The sequence below is a fragment of the Parasteatoda tepidariorum genome, chromosome 6 (genome assembly GCF_982258835.1).
Source record: "Parasteatoda tepidariorum strain Cologne lab strain chromosome 6, Ptep-v5.0, whole genome shotgun sequence".
Lineage (NCBI taxonomy): Eukaryota > Metazoa > Arthropoda > Arachnida > Araneae > Theridiidae > Parasteatoda > Parasteatoda tepidariorum.
In genome coordinates this window covers 71,857,438-71,875,784 of record NC_141760.1, presented here as the reverse complement: position 1 = coordinate 71,875,784, position 18,347 = coordinate 71,857,438, and the positions used below count along the sequence as shown (strand labels likewise).

General features: G+C 27.0%; 1 protein-coding gene across 3 annotated transcripts; it reads left to right on the top strand.

Annotated features, from left to right (window-relative positions):
• The first annotated feature begins 2,260 nt into the window (after positions 1 to 2,260).
• Positions 2,261 to 18,313, top strand: LOC107447407 (epithelial serine protease-like). 3 transcript variants are annotated; one of them, XM_043039144.3, is made up of 8 exons: positions 2,261 to 2,550; positions 6,319 to 6,459; positions 7,054 to 7,096; positions 9,150 to 9,211; positions 12,341 to 12,429; positions 15,151 to 15,413; positions 16,973 to 17,124; positions 18,064 to 18,313. In XM_043039144.3, the coding sequence occupies exons 2-8, from the start codon at positions 6,334 to 6,336 to the stop codon at positions 18,250 to 18,252; spliced, it is 924 nt and encodes a 307-aa protein (XP_042895078.1). In that variant the 5' UTR covers positions 2,261 to 2,550; positions 6,319 to 6,333; the 3' UTR covers positions 18,253 to 18,313. The 3 variants fall into 3 exon arrangements, with proteins under 3 accessions (XP_042895078.1, XP_087022756.1, XP_087022755.1); XM_087166630.1 differs by lacking the exon at positions 2,261 to 2,550 and adding an exon at positions 2,653 to 2,886 and having other exon boundaries at positions 9,153 to 9,211; XM_087166629.1 differs by lacking the exon at positions 2,261 to 2,550 and adding an exon at positions 2,658 to 2,886.
• Positions 18,314 to 18,347: the final 34 nt, after the last annotated feature.

Genomic DNA, 18,347 nt, shown 5'->3' with positions numbered 1-18,347 from the left:
ATATATATATATATATATATATATATATATATATATATATATAAATATATATATATATATATATATATATATATATATATATATATATATATATATATATATATATATATATATATATATATATATATAAATATATATATATATATATATATATATATATATATATATATATATATATATATATATATATATATATATATATATATATATATATATAATGCTCGGTTTGTATATAAATATAAACCGAACTGAAAACGGAAACAAAAAGAAAACGAAAGTAAGTTAATAGTAGATAATATCAAGCGCTAAAGCTGCTTTCAATATGATCACTGTAACATAGCACAATAAAAACAAAGAGAAAAGGAAGAAAAATTAATAAGTATTATTAACTGCGCGTAAGCTGCAAGTATATAGAACTCATAAAAGAAGCTAAAATATTGAGAAAATATGGAATATATATATATATATATATATATATATATATATATATATATATATATATATATATATATATATATATAATAACAGGGCTACATCTCTGTTATCATTGGTGTATTCATATTAAGAAATGCAGTCAAAGCCATAATAAGTTGTTCACATCCCCACTCCTGCAAAGGAGGGTGTGTGGACAAAGCTACGGATGGTTCCGGCAGATGTTTATTAGAACACGTTATTCAGCAAGAGACATGCGAAAATCTTCGCTCCCGCATTAAATAGTACAGAGATTGGTGTAATTAGGTCCCAGTCGTACATGCCTTTGTAACTCTACGCACTATGGCAAATCATTTAATGCTTCCTAATATGGAAGTGAAAGAGGGACAAGATACTAAAAATAACTCCTTCTTTCAAATATAAATCTAATTATTATTCAATGGTATGTTTTCAGCCTTGAATTCCCAAAAGGAATATATCTATCCTTACTCTTTAACAAAGACATTTTATGAAACCGAAAGAGTTTTAATTCTTTTATTAATACAAAAGTATTTATTATTTTATTTTTGTATTATATATACATACATATATATATATATATATATATATATATATATATATATATATATATATATATATATATATATATATATATATATATATATATATATATATATATATATATATATATATATATATATATATATATATATGTATGTGTGTGTGTGTGTGTGTGTGTGTGCGTGTGTTTTAACATTAAGAGGAAGCAGACTTGAGATAACACAGCAAAATATTGAATAAGATTCAAACACTAATTTCCTGTATAGCGGGATAAAAAATGGAATTCCCCTAAATAACTTTTGATTTAATGATCAGATCTTCACGTTCTAAGACTCAAGCTTAATGGTTCGAGCATTTGACTTCACATTTGCTAATTAATTAGTGCCGATAATATTTTACGTAAAAAAAAAAGCAGACACAAAACCGTGATTTTTCTGAGTAAAGATAACTTTTTTTCAATTGATTCGAATTTTTGATCCCTAAAGTATAGGGAGTAACCACAATAGGGGAATTGTTGTCTCATAATTTGGTCAGAAGAGGGCCAAAGTTTGGACTCCTTGATGATAATTTTATTTTTTGTGTATTTTGCCAAATGAGAACTTTTACATCAAATTGAAAATTTTTTTCACACAATTACAAAATTTGTTTATTCAAAGATAATTCCATGAAAATATTTTTTTTTTGCAAATATTTATTATTCCTCATTATTATATTTAATAATAGTCGAAAAAATTTTGAATTTTAAAGTATGCAATTTTTATATGCTTTTAAAGAATGTAATTTTGCATAGGAAAGAACTAAATTTGAGCGAAATTGTCTCGAGTGAAAAATACCGGAACGAAAAAAATAAAAATAGACGTTTCTTACTGTATATTGTCCCTTCATTTTCTAAACTTAAATTCTATGGATTTTTCTGTTCGGTTTATCTTGCAGACAAGGGCTTTTGTTACGTCTCATAAAATTTAAGCATCTCTAAATAATCCTTGAGAAAGGAATAGTAAAAGTGACTTGTGACTTATTGGATAAAAATTTATACACGTTTACACTTCTGTTATAATGCCAAAGATGGTCACTTCGAAAGTATGTTATTGGTAGCATTGTTTTCATCTTTATTTTAAAGTATAGCTGTAGAAGCTTTAAAATTTTATGTGTCACCTTGTAATAGAAAAATAAATATACCCGCTTTTTCATTCAATACACATATTTTTAAATTTACTTAAGGAGGGGTGGCAACAGTCTGGATTTAGTAGCAAATGTTTCATAAAACAATATGAAATGTTAAATCTTTTATTTTATTTTTATATATTATTACAAAAAGAGGTTTTTTGACAGGTTAGAATAAGTTAAAATATATTCTTTCCTCGATATTTTTCAACTACTTTTTAACTTTTTCTCGGACTGTTTAGTATACAAGTTTTTCCTGATTAAGTCACATAGGTATTTATGCTCTAACGACTTAATGGAGATTTCTTTTCTCAATGGTTTTATTTCCATACCACACCACAAAAGCGGAAGCTCTGACTTTACATTGTATTTCCAATTAATGGTTATCCACTCGTAAGTATACATAATATATTAGGTCACAGTAAGTTGTATATCTATCTTTACGTCCGTTGACATATTTCACTGATTCCAAAAGAAAGATTTACGAGGATAATGTACTCCCCGCATAGCCATATCATTTTGATGGGAAATGTTATTACGTGGGCACCCTCAGGTATTTCTTATGTGTATTGATTTTTATTGACCTAGACATGATGAATAATATTTAGATATAAGACGAAATTATGATCATTTGCTAGTTTTACCTTATTGAGTAAACTCTATTATATTAATAAAATGTTTTCTTCATCGCACATGTATGCATTGCAGTTAGTTGCTATCATAGTAGTAGTAAGTAAAGATATTTTAGTATTAGCATTAGGTAGAACTTATGTTTTAAGTATAATATAAGATAAAAATCAATGTTTGTAAGTAAATTTCTGAGCTTATTATATTCAAATATTTCATCATGGTAAATTTCCACCCTCTTTTGTGTTATATAGTTCGATATGAACTTTTTTCTTCAAATTATTTAAACCTAACCCAGTTGAAGATTAAGATTTTTATTTTTACTAGTTTTACTTTTACTTAATTGAGTAAACTCTATTATATTAAAAATCAATGTTTACAAGTAAATTTCTGAGCTTATTATATTCAAATATTTCATCATGGTAAATTTTTACCCTCTTTTGTGTTATATAGCTCGATATGAACTTTTTTCTTTAAATTATTTAAACCTAACCCAGTTGAAGATTAAGATTTTTATTTTTACAAGTTTTACTTAATTGAGTAAATTCTATTATACTAATATAAAGTTTTTTGCAACGTACATTTATGCATTGCAGTTAGTTGTTGTCATAGTAGTAGTAAGTAAAGATATTTTAATATTAGTATAAACAGAATTTATGTCTTAAGTAAAATGTAAGATAAAAATCAGAGTAAAAGAAATTCTGGACTCATCATATTTAAATATTTCCTCATGGTTAATTTTTACTCTGTCTTGTGTTATATTTCCAGATATGAACATTTTTCTTTAAATTATTAAAACCTATCTTCTAGTTGATGATTAAAGTTCTTAAATCAATGTGATAGATACTGAAATACATATTTTTTACCTTCCCGAAACCAAGTAAAAAATTATAAGGTGTCAAAAATGTCATTTTTACGTTACGTCGTCTAAAATTACTCGCTATACTCAGGCTTGTCACTTTCAATGCATTTAAACATGTTAAACACTGCATCTGTCATTGTGACAAAATTGGAAACCAGAAATTTAAAATAGGAAAAAATAAATGAAGCAATATGAGCATTGTTTAAAAAGTCATTACTCACTTTATTTTTTGCTATTGATTAATATTTAGAAGAGACAAAAATTCTGAAAACATAAGAAATATAGAAATATATGATAAATAAATGAATAAAAAGTTTTTTTAATTTGAAAATTTAACAAGGAATTAATAATTTTGAACATATTTCGTTTTATTTATTTTTGAATAAGGGAGATTTAACTATAACGGTAAAAAAAATTAGTTTTTTCTGACGGAGATTGCAAGAAAGAACTACGCAATGTACGCAGTATAAAATTTATCGACTGAATATTAAATGATTAAGATGGTTTAAGTATTAATTTTCGAAATTTATGAAGTCACATATTTACTTATTGTCAGTCTATGCCACGAAATTTATGTATTGTTAGTCTATATGAAACTATTTAGCAGCGTATTAAAATTTTAGCAAATTTACGCAATATTTTTAGTTCAAGGTGGTTCAAAATCTCTATGTAAAGTCAGAGATTGACTCGTGGTAAAATTAATCTGTTGCGATGAAAGGAATGCAAGCATGGATTTGTAGCTAGTGTGGGAATTGAAAATTAAAAAAAAAAAATGAAAAGATAGGGTAGTCTATAGGTAGTTTGATGAAAATGTTCGTTTCAGCAATAAGGCTTTGTTATAATTACTTAAAAAAATCATTTTAAGCAGAAATTCTCCGCCAAACTAGGAAACATGTGTAGGAAACAATCTGGAAAAAATTTTACTTCAAAATGTACTATTAGTTTGTTAGTTATAATGTTTTGTTGTCAACATATTTTTGGGATATTTACTTTTAAAGCTTCACTTGAAATTTTCAGGGCGTTTCTCAAGCAGTTTATGATTAGGTATAACCGGTTTTACAATACTTTGATAGCATGGGAATTGTATAATTTTCTTATTTTCACATTTGCATTTCTTAATCTGATACATACATTTCTTAATCTGATTGCACATACTCCTTAATTTCTAAAAATTTGCAATCATAATTTGCAGTCATTCGTAATCCTTATCAATTGTCATCAAAATTAGCTTTTCTAAACTGATGAACTAAATAAAACATTTCTTTTTTCAATAATTGACTGTTTTTGAGATACTTTTACTCTCTCTGCTTAGTTCAGATCAAAAATTTTAAATTTATTTTCTGTTTTTACATAACATACCTGTCTTATTGTTTCGTTTTATTTTACTCTTTACTTCAATTCTTCACATTATTTTTCAATAATAAGTGAATTCTATTTCATAAGAATTCTACCTCATAAATAAACTAAAAAAAAAAAAAGAAACACATGTAGCTAAAAAATAAAAAATATATCCACAAAAATGTTTTTTGTTCATACCACTAACAAGCCATTGAAAAACAATTTTTAAAAAGAAAAGAACGTTTATTGGCCAAAATCGCGAAGATTACAGGGCAAACGTTAACTAACAATTGTCAATAGGTAAAAAGTGCTGTTATGAACCAGGAATCCCCATCAAACCAAAAAGAGAACTTATTACAACGGTCGTTGAACCGCCGACTCAATTTCGGGTTTATGACTATTAATGTTCAACTCCGTAGCCTCGTAATTTTAAACCTAATCCAGAAGACAAGGGAATTCCTAGATCAAGTATTAAAAGAAATTTGCCTTCGTGGAAGACTTATTGATGGAATTATCCCGCATTTTCGCTATGTGGAGAGGAAAACCACAAAAACCTCTCATGGTTTGCCTGATGGTAAGGGTACTCTAACCTATAATCCGTCTACCACTGACGATATTTTACGTCAGCACTGTGGTCAGTGCGAGCCGGGTGCTGAATACGTGTTAACCGGTCATGGCTGTGATTCGAACTCAGTTCGCCTCATTTGGAGGCTAACGCTGTATCTCGTGAGCCACCACGGCACACCAGAGGTATTAACTTGTTATGAGAACTTAAAGGACTTTGTTACCCAGACAGATTTAATGTGCACTTGTCATTATTTAATACACTGGGATTCGCTGGATTTGAATTCCGTTCTCACGAACACTAGTCCAGCCCTCTACCAACCAGGCTATGCAAAAAGAGAATTTAAATATACTAATCAAAGCTGTATTACTTAAAATGTGTTAATATGCACATTTTAAAAGTTAAAAAGCACTTTGCTGTCGCTGTGGTTAAGACACTGCTCTCTCATTGCTGCATAAAGCCTGGGGTTTGATGTCTGGTGGTGACTTGAAGTCCACCAAGCTTTGTACCGATGAGTACTAGTTTCTTTGGGAAATAAAGGTGGTTGGTATATGATTGTGATCCTTTTGCTACCATCAAGCCGTTGATAATGAAATGATACCAATTTATACACAATTCTTTGACCTGCAAGAAGTTGTTTCGAGAAGGCATTTTTATAAAGTTAAATATGTTTATTCCTTTAGCTTAAACGTTTTAGCTTAAACTTAAAGTTCTTTTTGAAAAGATTAGCATATAATTTAACTCACCAAAATATTTTTTAATTTTTCAGATTTCAGCATCAAAAATGGAAGACATAAACCGAGCAGAATCTTCAGACATACCAGGAAGAACATCAAAAATGCCGAAAGAGTTCAAATTTTCTGAAAACCCTACTAAAGTTTTGTCACATACTAAAAATAATGTTAGACATGTGAGTTTTTTTAATATTTATGTCTTTTAAGTTTATGAGTTTTCCTTTTAGAATTTTTTGATTGATTTACAGTTTAAGAAAATGATGCTGGTTAATTTGATTTTAAGAAAGTTTAATTTAATTGAGACTGAAAATCGTAAAATGATTTATCTGGAGTGGTAGTTGTAGATTTCATTTAATTTTTTTGCTAATATCAATAGCAGTAAATTATTATTAAAATTTCAATATTAAAATCTTTCATTAAAAAAAGTTGCTTATATTTTTATTTACTCTTAAAACATACTATTTTTTTCGAATTTGAACTGGAAGGAAATGCTTGCTTTTGTTACACATTATTATTTGTTACATATTATTTAAAAATTGGAACCCGCGAATTGATTATTTAATACTAAGGCAAATTTATACAAGTTATCTGTAAATAACTGCCTATTTTATATCTCAGTAACTGCTTTAGTCATTTGAATTTTCATTTTCAATTTTTTTTTGTCGTCGAATGAAAATTGAAAGCTTTTATAGGACTTTTTTTATAGGACTCCACTACAAAAACGTGGTTTTTAAAAATATTACTTTTTATTTTGAATTTTTTATTTTTAGTTGAAAGAAAAGAATATTACGGAAGAAACCAATGAAATATCAGGTAAAGTTCCTACTCTTTGATTACATTTTTATTTTCATTTTTGCATGTTGGAAACATAACATCATATGTAATATACCATCTGTAATATGTAATTTAAATATAAAATATTATATACTGCAAAATCTATCACTATTGTAATATTGTTTGACTGGATTCGATAATTATTTCTCGTCTTTTCAATCAAGTTGGGATAATATATGTGTAAAGTTCATAGCATATTTTCATAGGTAACTTAAGTCTGTTACATTACATGCTAAAGTAACAATAATTGATGCAGCGTTTTTATTCTACGTAAAAAGCATAGAATAAAGCGTTTAATTGAAACAACTTTTTCTTTCTTCTTTAATGAAAAATAAAGCCTACTATAATAAATAAACCAACTGAGCAATTATTTCCTACGACTACGACTACGTCTATATTCTTTTTTTTTAACGAATAATTAGCACGGGCTAGTTTTTTGTTTTTATTATTTAAAATCTTCCTAAAAACAATAGTTACCTACTAAAAATTGAAAAGTTAGAAATATATAATCAAACTTGTATTCCCTTTTTAGATCACTACAATTTTAACATTTTCAAAGATGCTTAAAATAATTCTGATTCAAAGATGGAGAAGTGTTTTCCAATACTTGAATCAATTATAAAAATTTATCTTCCGTAATCAATGCATGTAAAACAGAAACTAAAGTAACAACACTAAAAACTGATTCACGAAAAAAAAAATTGGATGGATTCAGTTGCTTTACAAAACACAATTGCTTCACTAAGCACCATTGTAAACATAAGATCTCTTCCATCAATGTCTATTTCAGGGTAAGTTCTCGGCCTAAAACAAATTTAACTCTGGCATTTCTTCGAACGTAATTTATTCTCTATTTGTTTTCAGGAAGCGTTTCTGATGTAAGAATTAACGATTCGAATGTTCTAATTTCTTATTCTAATTTGTTGGGTAACAGTTGCGTTGTATGCATTCTACATTCTTACATAATGTAAATTACATCTAAAAGTAAAGGTAAATATTGAAATAAAATGAGTTAAAAATAACATTGAAAAATACAATTTTAATAAGCAGTGGAATTCCGGTTTTATGGTGTCTGTTTCGTGTGTGATCCCGTTTCTTGCGTCATTTTCTGCTGGTCCGTTAGAATTGCATAAACCGATAAAGTTATATTTGACCAGATTTTTAAGCTATCTTTTTAAGAAAACCCCTCATTACACATTTTTATAACTGATCTGGCAGTTCTGAATTTTATTTATAAAGCGTTAAACTATGTCGACTAAAACGCATTTGAAATGGGTTTAATAAAGCATTTTTCGTAATATCGAATTGGCTCTTCAGATATTGCGTGACTAAAGATCTTTTGAAGTCAATCACGCGTATATCGCCTACAGCACACATTCCTATTGCTTTCAATTCTTATAATTATAGTAAAAAGTATTGAGAAGGACACTTTTGAAATTGCATTAAAAAGCAAAAAACAAGTAAAGATTACGTCAATCATTTCAAGTGTAAATTTTTGAAAAAAGTGATTAAAAGTTTTGCGTTTTCATTGCTAGTCTGATGGATAACGCAAAATCGGGGTTCCACTATCATATACACTTATTATTTTATATTTTTCCACTTAATATTTGATTTACTTCTGAAATAATTAGGAGTTGGAAAATTAATTAGTAATTAAGAGTAAGTATGTGTCTTGAAAAATATATAACAGTTTATCATTTAATGACTTCGTTTGCCACTATAATGTAAGCAGCTTTATATTTTATTTTAGAAAAATATGAAATTTTAGTTTTGTTATTTAGGCACCAGAAGGAAGGTACATTTATTTTTGACTTATTATAACAATGAAAGGAAGCAGAAAATTTTAATGAAGAAATTATCGTATTCTAAATGAAAAACAAACCCAATTCAAAACAAATTGTATTTTATTGAAATAAAAAACAATCAGAAGTATCAATACTGATATTCAAAAATGTTGTTCCCTCTGAAATATTTAATGATAAGATTTAAATTTTATTCAGCAACCTTGAATGAATACTTTGAATAATTTCAGAAGATTTCCATCCAAAGATAATAAATGGTAGACCAGCAGAAGAAGGTGAATTTCCATGGATGGTATGTTTAAATCCTTCATTTGATTTGAATTTTCTTTAAAGGTTATTTTATTAAAAATTCACTGTAGCAAAAAGATAATTACAAAATCCCATTAAATATCAATAAAAAAAGACAATAAGCATTCAGAGAAAAGTCATTTGAGTCATTGAAAAATCTAAGACATTTTAGGGAATCATTTGCCAATTACTATTTTGATAAGAGTGATTTTTAATGCACAGTTTTAATTCGTGATATTTAAATATACGTTTCAAATTTCTAATTTTTAATACGTAAAAATGCACAAGAAAAAATTTATAATTATTCAGCTTTTTCATTTTTTACTGATCCACTTACACTTCTCAGAATAATTATTTATTAATTATAAGATGCTTTAGGAACAATTTGCTAAGAATTATATTCCTGCAGAATGGTTCTGACTAGTATTGAAATAAATACTATCTTTTTTTTAATTTGCCTTCGTGTGCAGGGCTCTCAACTTGATGCGCGTTTGTATGAAAATGTCTTCTTGCGGCAGGTAAATTTGATTTATAGTAATTTTGAGTTACTTTCCATACCACTATATGTAAATGATTCAAAAATTCATATGAATCGTCTCTATGCTCCATCTCTCTCGTAGTTAGACATTTAAAATTTTGGCAAAATTACCGAAAATCCTTGCTTTTAGTTGTTTATCACAACATAAATTATTTTGCAAAACGCGTAGTGGTTGACAGATCTGTGTTAAAGGGTGGAATATTTCAAATGAAGTTGCGTCAGCTTTCCGACAAGCTAGAAAATTCAAATATTTATTAGAGCTCTGTGCCTGATGACGAATCAAAGTTTCAGTCACTTTAGGACAACTACAAGGAAAATTTATCACCATATTATTACCCTGAAAAATTTATCTTGAATCGAAATTTTGAACACTGTCCGCCCAGACTAAATTAAACTAGGAGCTCTGCGTATGATGACAATACGAGTTGCAATCATTTAATGACCTCTACAAGCATTATTTATTGCAATATTGTCAGTAAAAGGAATTCATAGTCAATATACAGTTTGAAAACTAATGACTGGTTAGAATTTTCGAAACTAAACTGAATCCCATGCTGGTTGACAACATTAGTTGCAATAGTTTTCTGTCTGCTGTAAGCAGAATTAACACAACCTATTTATAATGAAATCGATAAATCCTTCATTAAAATTCTGAACAATTTGCGACTAGCTGGGAATTTCAACCGGATCTGTGCATAGAATTGTTTGCCAATTAAAATTTCGATATAATTTTTCAACATAAATAAATAATCAGAAATAAATTTAAAAAGAAAGTAAGTAAGAAAGTACGATAAAAATGTTAAAAACTAAATTTTCAAACAGAATAAAAAAATTGTTTAATCTAAGAGGAAAAATATAGAGTAAATTACTTTAAAATATTTTTTTTTTATCTACAATGAAATTATCGCGACGTTTTTCGAAAAGGATGTGTCCTACCTTTTTACTTTAAGTCTGATAAAAATTATATCATTCTTTCCTTTATAGTTTACATGAAAGATAATTTTACCTTATGATTATTTTTAATGTTTTACCTTATAATTTTTAATGAGCAATAAAATTCTTTGTTAGAATGTAGCCTGCATGCTTGGGTAATTGGAGTGTTTTATTTGCACTAAGAAAAAAAGAATGGTTAAAACAAACAGAATATGGTAAAAGATACCGTGATTCTGGATCTAATGGGAGCCAAAAAAGTCAGTAGTTTTTACCGAAGGATTTTGGTAAATTATAATTGTAAAATTAATAGTAAAATAAAATTTTATAATATGTGTATAAATTTGGCAGAATTTGTAATTTTTTCATGATACCTAAGAGCATAGCACGAAAACCATTTATTCGATTAAATTTTCTTTTAAGTTTTGCAATTTTTACTAAATTTTTGGTAACGTGTGAACTACAATTTTTGTAAGCAGAATTTTCTGTTAACCATTACCATTTGAAAGAAAAAATTACCAAGTGAAGGTATATAAATATATATATATACCTACAGGGTGATTCTAAAAAGATGGGCAAAATTTAAGGAAGTGATAGTACACACCAGAGAAAACAATTTTTATCAAAGAATGCATGGTCGAAAACAAAACGCAAAACCGCTAGAGGGCGTCAATGTTTATGTTCTTATATGAGGCAAAAACATACAATGAACGATGAAGTTAAGTTATAAAAGCAAATTTAATGGCATGTGATTACAATAAGTGTTCAAAACAGTGGCCGGCACCGGCTATGCACGCAGTACAACGGCAAAGAAAAGATAGGTGAACATTCTGAAACACACCAGGCATATCACGAACTTTCCCTGCAGCGGCCGAAAACTTGGCGACAAGTAACGCAGCGTAGTAACTCGCAACAGGAATGGAGCTTTCACGTTTGCATCAAACAACTTTCCAAATGCTCCAGCGCCTTTGCATTTTGTTTTCGACCATGCATTCCTTGATAAAAATTGTTTGCCTGGGTTTGTACTATCACTTCTTAAAATTTTGATATATATATATATATATATATATATATATATATATATATATATATATATATATATATATATATATATATATATATATATATATATATATGCATATATATATATATATATATATATATATATATATATATATATATATATATATATATATATATATATATATATATATATATATATATATATATATATATATATATATATATATATATATATATATATATATATATTAGATCAGAATTATGGTATTCTTTGTAACTGAAACGTCATTTCCATACAGTACGATAATTTTACCAAATTTTTTTTTTCTCCGTGTTGCAAGATGTTAACAAAATAAATCACTCCATCATAGCCATACAGAAAATACCATACAATACGGCAAATACTACACATACGGCAAATACCATACACAAAGTAGCTCTACGGCAAAAATATTAGAAATACTTACTTTTGAGAAAAAAATTATATCTCTAGAATTTAATTAATATTTGTATTATTTAAACGAACTTTTATTTGAAACAAATAAATAAATCTTAAAATTAAAAAGCAAAACAAAACGTGATATTATATTTTTTTAAAATTAAGATCCGTTGTTAATACAATATTTGTTCCCTTAATTTAAGGTTGCACTTCACTACAATGATCGATATATTTGTAGTTCAAGTTTGATATCTCCAACATTAGTGTTAACAGCAGCCCATTGCGTTGTGTTGTAAGTTATCTTTGAACCTTTCTATGTTACAACTTGTATAATATGATTTGTAATGAAAGTGTTTAAAAATATATGCATTAAAATAGAATGAAAATTATAAAATCTTAGTTTTTTTTACGTAATTTAAAAACATGCAAAAATCAGAATGTCTCTCTAAAAACTTATGATAATTTTTCTGCAAAACAAATGTAAAGATTACTGGAATACATAATATGGCACAAAGTTTACAGACGCGAACTTTTAAAAGGTGACTGAAAAAAATTTATGAAACATTTATTACTAAGTTTATTTTTACATTGATTATTGTTATCTTTCTACAAATTTAAATCAAAGAAATTTTTTTTGAGACTGACTTTTTCTGAATATAAGTCTTGATAATAGATAAATTTGCTTAATCTAATAAGAAAGCAATTTTTATATCAAAAGTGTATTTAAAGTTACATTTTCAAAAGAAATATGAAATGAATTGTATAATGTTTATTGAAAGAATTCTAATATTTTTTGGAAAAATGAGTTTTTTTTAAATTACAATATAAATTGAATGATATTAGTTGCCGTAATTGATTAAGAGGTCAAGGCTTTGGAAAAAAATATAGTAACTAATTTGTAATTTTTTTATTAAAAATCCCCAATAATATTCAGTGCATGATCACTTTAGTATAGTATATTTTTACTGATCATAGAATGTATTAAATTACTTCGTTAGGCAGTAATGCTCTCAATTAGAAGAGAAAATACAAAAAACGAATGGTAAAATTTTTTTCTTAAATTTTTTCTAAATTTTCAACTTCTAAAGAATGCTTAATTATAGGACTATAAAAGGATTTTATTAAATAAAAAGTAATTATTAAGAAATTTTCTTCGTGAACTCTTCTTTAAAATGATATCTTACTGCCTCAAAAGAGTTGTAATGTTTAAATTTTCAGATCTTTCTTTTATGAATAATTTTTTTAAATTATGAGCATTTTTTGAACAAAATGTAAATTTTTCGAAATATTATATGCGTATTAAGTAATTATTCATTCTTTTCCATGTTATTTTAAATAATAGTCAAACATGTGCTTGATTTCTTGATAAGATATTTTTATATTTCGAATATGTAACTCATATTTTACTAACATTTTAAACACAGTCTATTTTAATTATGAAATGAAATTACAGTTTTAAGTAATTTAGTAAAACCATTAAATCCTGCTTCCCCTTTATATTATAATATTTCATTAAAAGTTCTTTAAATGTCATAAATATTGAAATGCTATAAAAATATCTAAATTTTAACACATTTACTGCTTCGCGAAAACTAGTTTGTTTTCCTAAATGTAATAGAATAACAATAACTAATAATAATATAGAGTGTTTTCAAAATACGCGTGCCTGATGCTTAAGAATCCAAATAAGAATTTCTATATAAACTAATTAAATACTAAATTTTATCTGGTTAAAATAATTTTTAATTTTGTATGACGGCAGACTACTTTGAAGTGTTTCATGTTTTTCGACTTTTTTTAGAAGCTATAATTTTTTATTAAATATAATTACATTGTCTAAATTAAGTTTTAGATTTTGAACCAACCAAAAAATTGAAATATGATTTTTTTAAGGAATTTAAATTTGGACGAAGTTTAATGTGCTTCCTGGCAACTTAAAAAAATGAAATAATTGTTATAATTTTTTCAAAAACGTAGCATTTCTTACAAAAACACAAAAAGTGAGTAAAATATATTATGTCTAATGTCAGAGACTTTAAACAACTAATCTTACTTAAGGACATGATAATTATTATATATTGTCTGAAATACTGTTCGGAAGTTCCATTAAAAAGATAATGTTAATAATAAGAGAAATTTATTTTGTCTAATGGAATAATTTTTAAAGAAATAAACATGTAATTTTGAATAATAAATTATTGAATAATAAATTATTGAATAATTAATAGCATAATAATTCTGATAAATGGTATGAAATAAATTAACTATCACTTTCAAAATTATTTTTTTTATTAACTTCCTTATCTATTTTACTTTAGAAAATTAAATCTGAAATTAACTTCAATATCTGAACTATTAACATACCAATAAAAAATACATATTGAAAATGAATTGTTTATAACATTTTTATAAATAAATTTGTATTTAATTATTTATCATTAGTTACATAAAAAGGAGAGTGAAGTTTATAATATTAGAAATTTAAAGTAAGTTATAGATTGATTAAAGAGTTTTAAGAAAATTTAAGTCAGTATTATTTTCTCAGTTTGTTCCAGAAAAAGTATTGCAGAAATGACATAAAAAAAATACTAATAAGTTAATTAAAATAAGTTAATTAAATTTTTCCAGTAATGAAATGCCAATCATAACTGCTATATTCTAAAAAATAAAATGATAAATTTTAATGAAATATTTTTTAAAAATCATTTCTTAATAAATATATCTTCATTTTCATATTAAGTATTTACAATTTGTATAATTTAGTAAAACAGATGCACTTTGTTTGTTTTTGCGAAATTATTGCAGAACCCGCATCATATAAAAATTATTAATAAGTTAATTAAATTTTTCCAGTAATCAGCTGTCAATAATAACTGATCTATTATAAACAAAAAGATAGTTTTTTAAGCAATATTCCTTAAAAATCATTTCTTAGTAAGTATCTCTGCATGTTCAAATTAGATATCTATCATTTGTACAATTTAGTAACGTAGATGCACTTGGTTAATTCTAGCGAAAATACTGCAGAACCCGCATCGGCGTTTTATGGGATAATTGGTAATCTTCTCCGAGAAGGTCCACAAACCAGATTAACATTTAGCGAGCTGGTTGCCCATCCTCAGTATGGTAGTGGCTCTGAAAATGACATTGCAGTGTTCCGAGTAGCTGAACGTGTGCAAACGTCAGGTTTAATCAAGCCAATCTGTTTACCTCAATCTGGAAGGGAATTTGAAAACATCTATGTTCAGGCAATAGGTTGGGGTGTAACGTCTAATGGTATGTCTTTATTGATTTTGAAATTCAGAGCAATGGATATGTATCTATTCTAAGATTTCAGAAAGTGTTGAGAAATATCTTCAGAAAATTGACATTTTAAAGTTTATTGATTTCTTAATTGATTTTCTCGAAAAAATTGCATCAAGTTACATATTAATTCATATTAATAAATAACACATTATACAACTCAGAGTTATATATAAATTAATTTATTAGTTTTAATATTATTAGATAATTAACAAAATATTTTAACTTGCATCTAGAAGATTCATGTTCTAACAAGCTAGAAATTATTGTAGTTTGTTAATTTCAATTCTAGAGCATTTAATTAAAAATAGAATTAAAGATTAAGCTCCTTACAGAATTTCACCGTATATATGCTGTAAGCCATGGGTCGCCAAACTTTTTTGATCATCGACCCCTATATAATTTTTCGAAATCTCCATCGACCCCCATAAAAGTAATTTTCTGTTAATTAAGATAAAACTCTATTAGATACTGTGTTTGTACATTTATTTTATGATTTAAGCATTTATTAAAGTAATAGTACATTGTGTAACAATAGTTTTATGAAAAATATATTAATCTTGAAATTTAAATACCTTAATATTTATGAAATGATAAGTAACTATAAATAAGTAGAAATAATAAGTAAAGTAACTACAGATTTATTGCTTCTTAACCAATGAGATGAGTGTGCCTGGTGTTTTTTTGCAAGGTTCGCTATATTGGGTTCAAAATTGGTCAATTTTAATTTTAAATCCCCTCGTAACTCCACATTTAATTTATTTCTGTACTTAGTTAAGATTGAATTTACGTGACTGAAACCGGTTTCAACCATATAGGAACTTGGAAAAGCTAGCATGGAAAGGCTGAGCTATTTCATAAAGTTCTACATGTTTTTGCATTATATTTATATTTGTTCGAAATTTACTTGTTGTGAAATTTTTGAAAAGCGTCTTTGCTTCAAGATCCGATAATAATTCAGCAAACTCAACTTGCAGGTTGATGTCCACGTTTTTGATGATGCGTTTATTAATTTATTTTCTATAAAGAAACTGATATTAAGTCACTTATAAAAAAATTCACAAATTTTACTTACTCAATTAGATATGTGTGATTTACGTATTAAAACTGCTTTTTCTTTGACCCCCAATCGACCCTTCCGATTCGGATCGACCCCCATTCGACCCCCTGGCTCAGATCGACCCCCACTTTCGTTAAATAGACCGCTGGGGGTCTATATAGACCACTTTGGCGACCTCTGCTGTAAGCAAATATCTTTAAAACAGTCTATTTTTAAACTACCAAAATATGTTTTGTATAAACTAATTTTCATTAAGAATGATTTGGAAAAATATTATTTTAAATAAAGTCTGATTTGGTTTGATCAGTGTCAAAGTTTGATAACATTTTATTCTCAGCTTCTAATAATCCTTGTTTTTTTTACTTACTTTCGAAAAAAAAACTAAAAATATGCTTTAGACTTGGCTATTAAAGACAAGTTGTTATGAAACTATTATCTCGTTCACTAAAAATTTTTCTTCATTCTAATTTAGAAAATGGTGCTGCTCCTCCCGAAAATTTAATGACAACTGAACTTCAAGTTCCATCGTTAAAAGCATGCCAATTCTTCTTTGCTTTCTTGGCTATTTCTATAACTGATAAACACGTTTGTGCCAATTCTTATAGATCTACCGGTGTCTGTTTCGTGAGTATAACTTTATGTTTTCTTTAATTTTAGCACTAAGCATAGTATAAATAAGCTATAAACTGCGATTAATTTTGCAATTTGTGAGAAATTCTCGGCTTCCTTTTCAATGTTTCAACTTGATATGATTTAATATGACAGTTTCTAACTGCTATGCATAATATTTGATTACACATAATACAGGGCTGAAAAATTAAATTTTCTCCTCTGTTTCGATTTGTACAAATCAGTCGTAGTGAAAAGTGAATTAGTTCGTTCAATTTGAGAAAAGTTACCAGTTCAAGCCTCAACCATGAAGTCGAACCTAATCTACCTACTAGCCTAATCTACCAAATTCTAATCGAACCGTCTAAACTATACACGTGTTAATTTTAAATAGATTATTTTCAAAAGAAAAGTGGATTTTTTTAAAGAATTTATTTAGAAATGAAAACTATTTATAAGCCAATGCTCTTTATCATCATTATTGATAGATACTAAATTCCTATATATTTTCATATTTTGGTTTGGTTCACTTTTTGTGTATAAACAAGCAGCATATGTAATTGAAGCAGACTGTCTGCTTAAATGAGGCTCCAATCTCATCTTGGGGGAAGAGAAATGCATGACAAAACAATGTTACAAGGTGGTTAAACTGTTTCGTTATCGGCAATGAGGTGGTTAGGTCTAGAGTCCCTATAAGTAGAGTTGGTTTAATGACTGTAAAAGTTTCCTCTTAAGAAGTGCGTGTCAAATGAGTGTGTATCCAATTAGTTGAGTGGAATCTATTAATAAGAATTTTTAGAAACTATCAACTTCATGATTCAATGAAAACTAGTATTTTCAAGTTTTAACGATATTTTATGCTTTTTGTATAGTTTAGAATTTGTATTTTTTAAGTTTAAATCTAGGGGGTATCTATTATAGGGTATTATAGGGTGCATCTTGTATCTATTATAGGGTGATTCTGGTGGTCCACTTGTATATGATGATCCGATGAGTGGAAATAATGTTCAAATAGGTGTCGCCTCCTTCGTTACTTTCCTAGGCTGTGGTCGTCCACTTGTTCCCAATGTATACACAGCTACAGCTGCTTATGTGGACTGGTTGACAGAAACAGTTGGTGAAAATGATATTTGTTTTGTATGAAATATAAAAGAAATTGTACAGTTAAATTATTTATTTAAATAAACTATTTATTAAATTCTTATCTTGCTGTTGAAATTTTAATCACTAAATTTCCC

Excerpts from the sequence above, each read along its gene's own strand:
- LOC107447407 (XM_087166629.1), top strand. The coding sequence starts at position 2,833 with ATGTTTTCTTCATCGCACATGTATGCATTGCAGTTAGTTGCTATCATA. Across the intron at positions 9,212-12,340 it reads AAGGTGAATTTCCATGGATG|GTTGCACTTCACTACAATGA; the intron begins GTATGTTTAAAT and ends CCTTAATTTAAG. Across the intron at positions 12,430-15,150 it reads GCAGCCCATTGCGTTGTGTT|CGAAAATACTGCAGAACCCG; the intron begins GTAAGTTATCTT and ends GGTTAATTCTAG.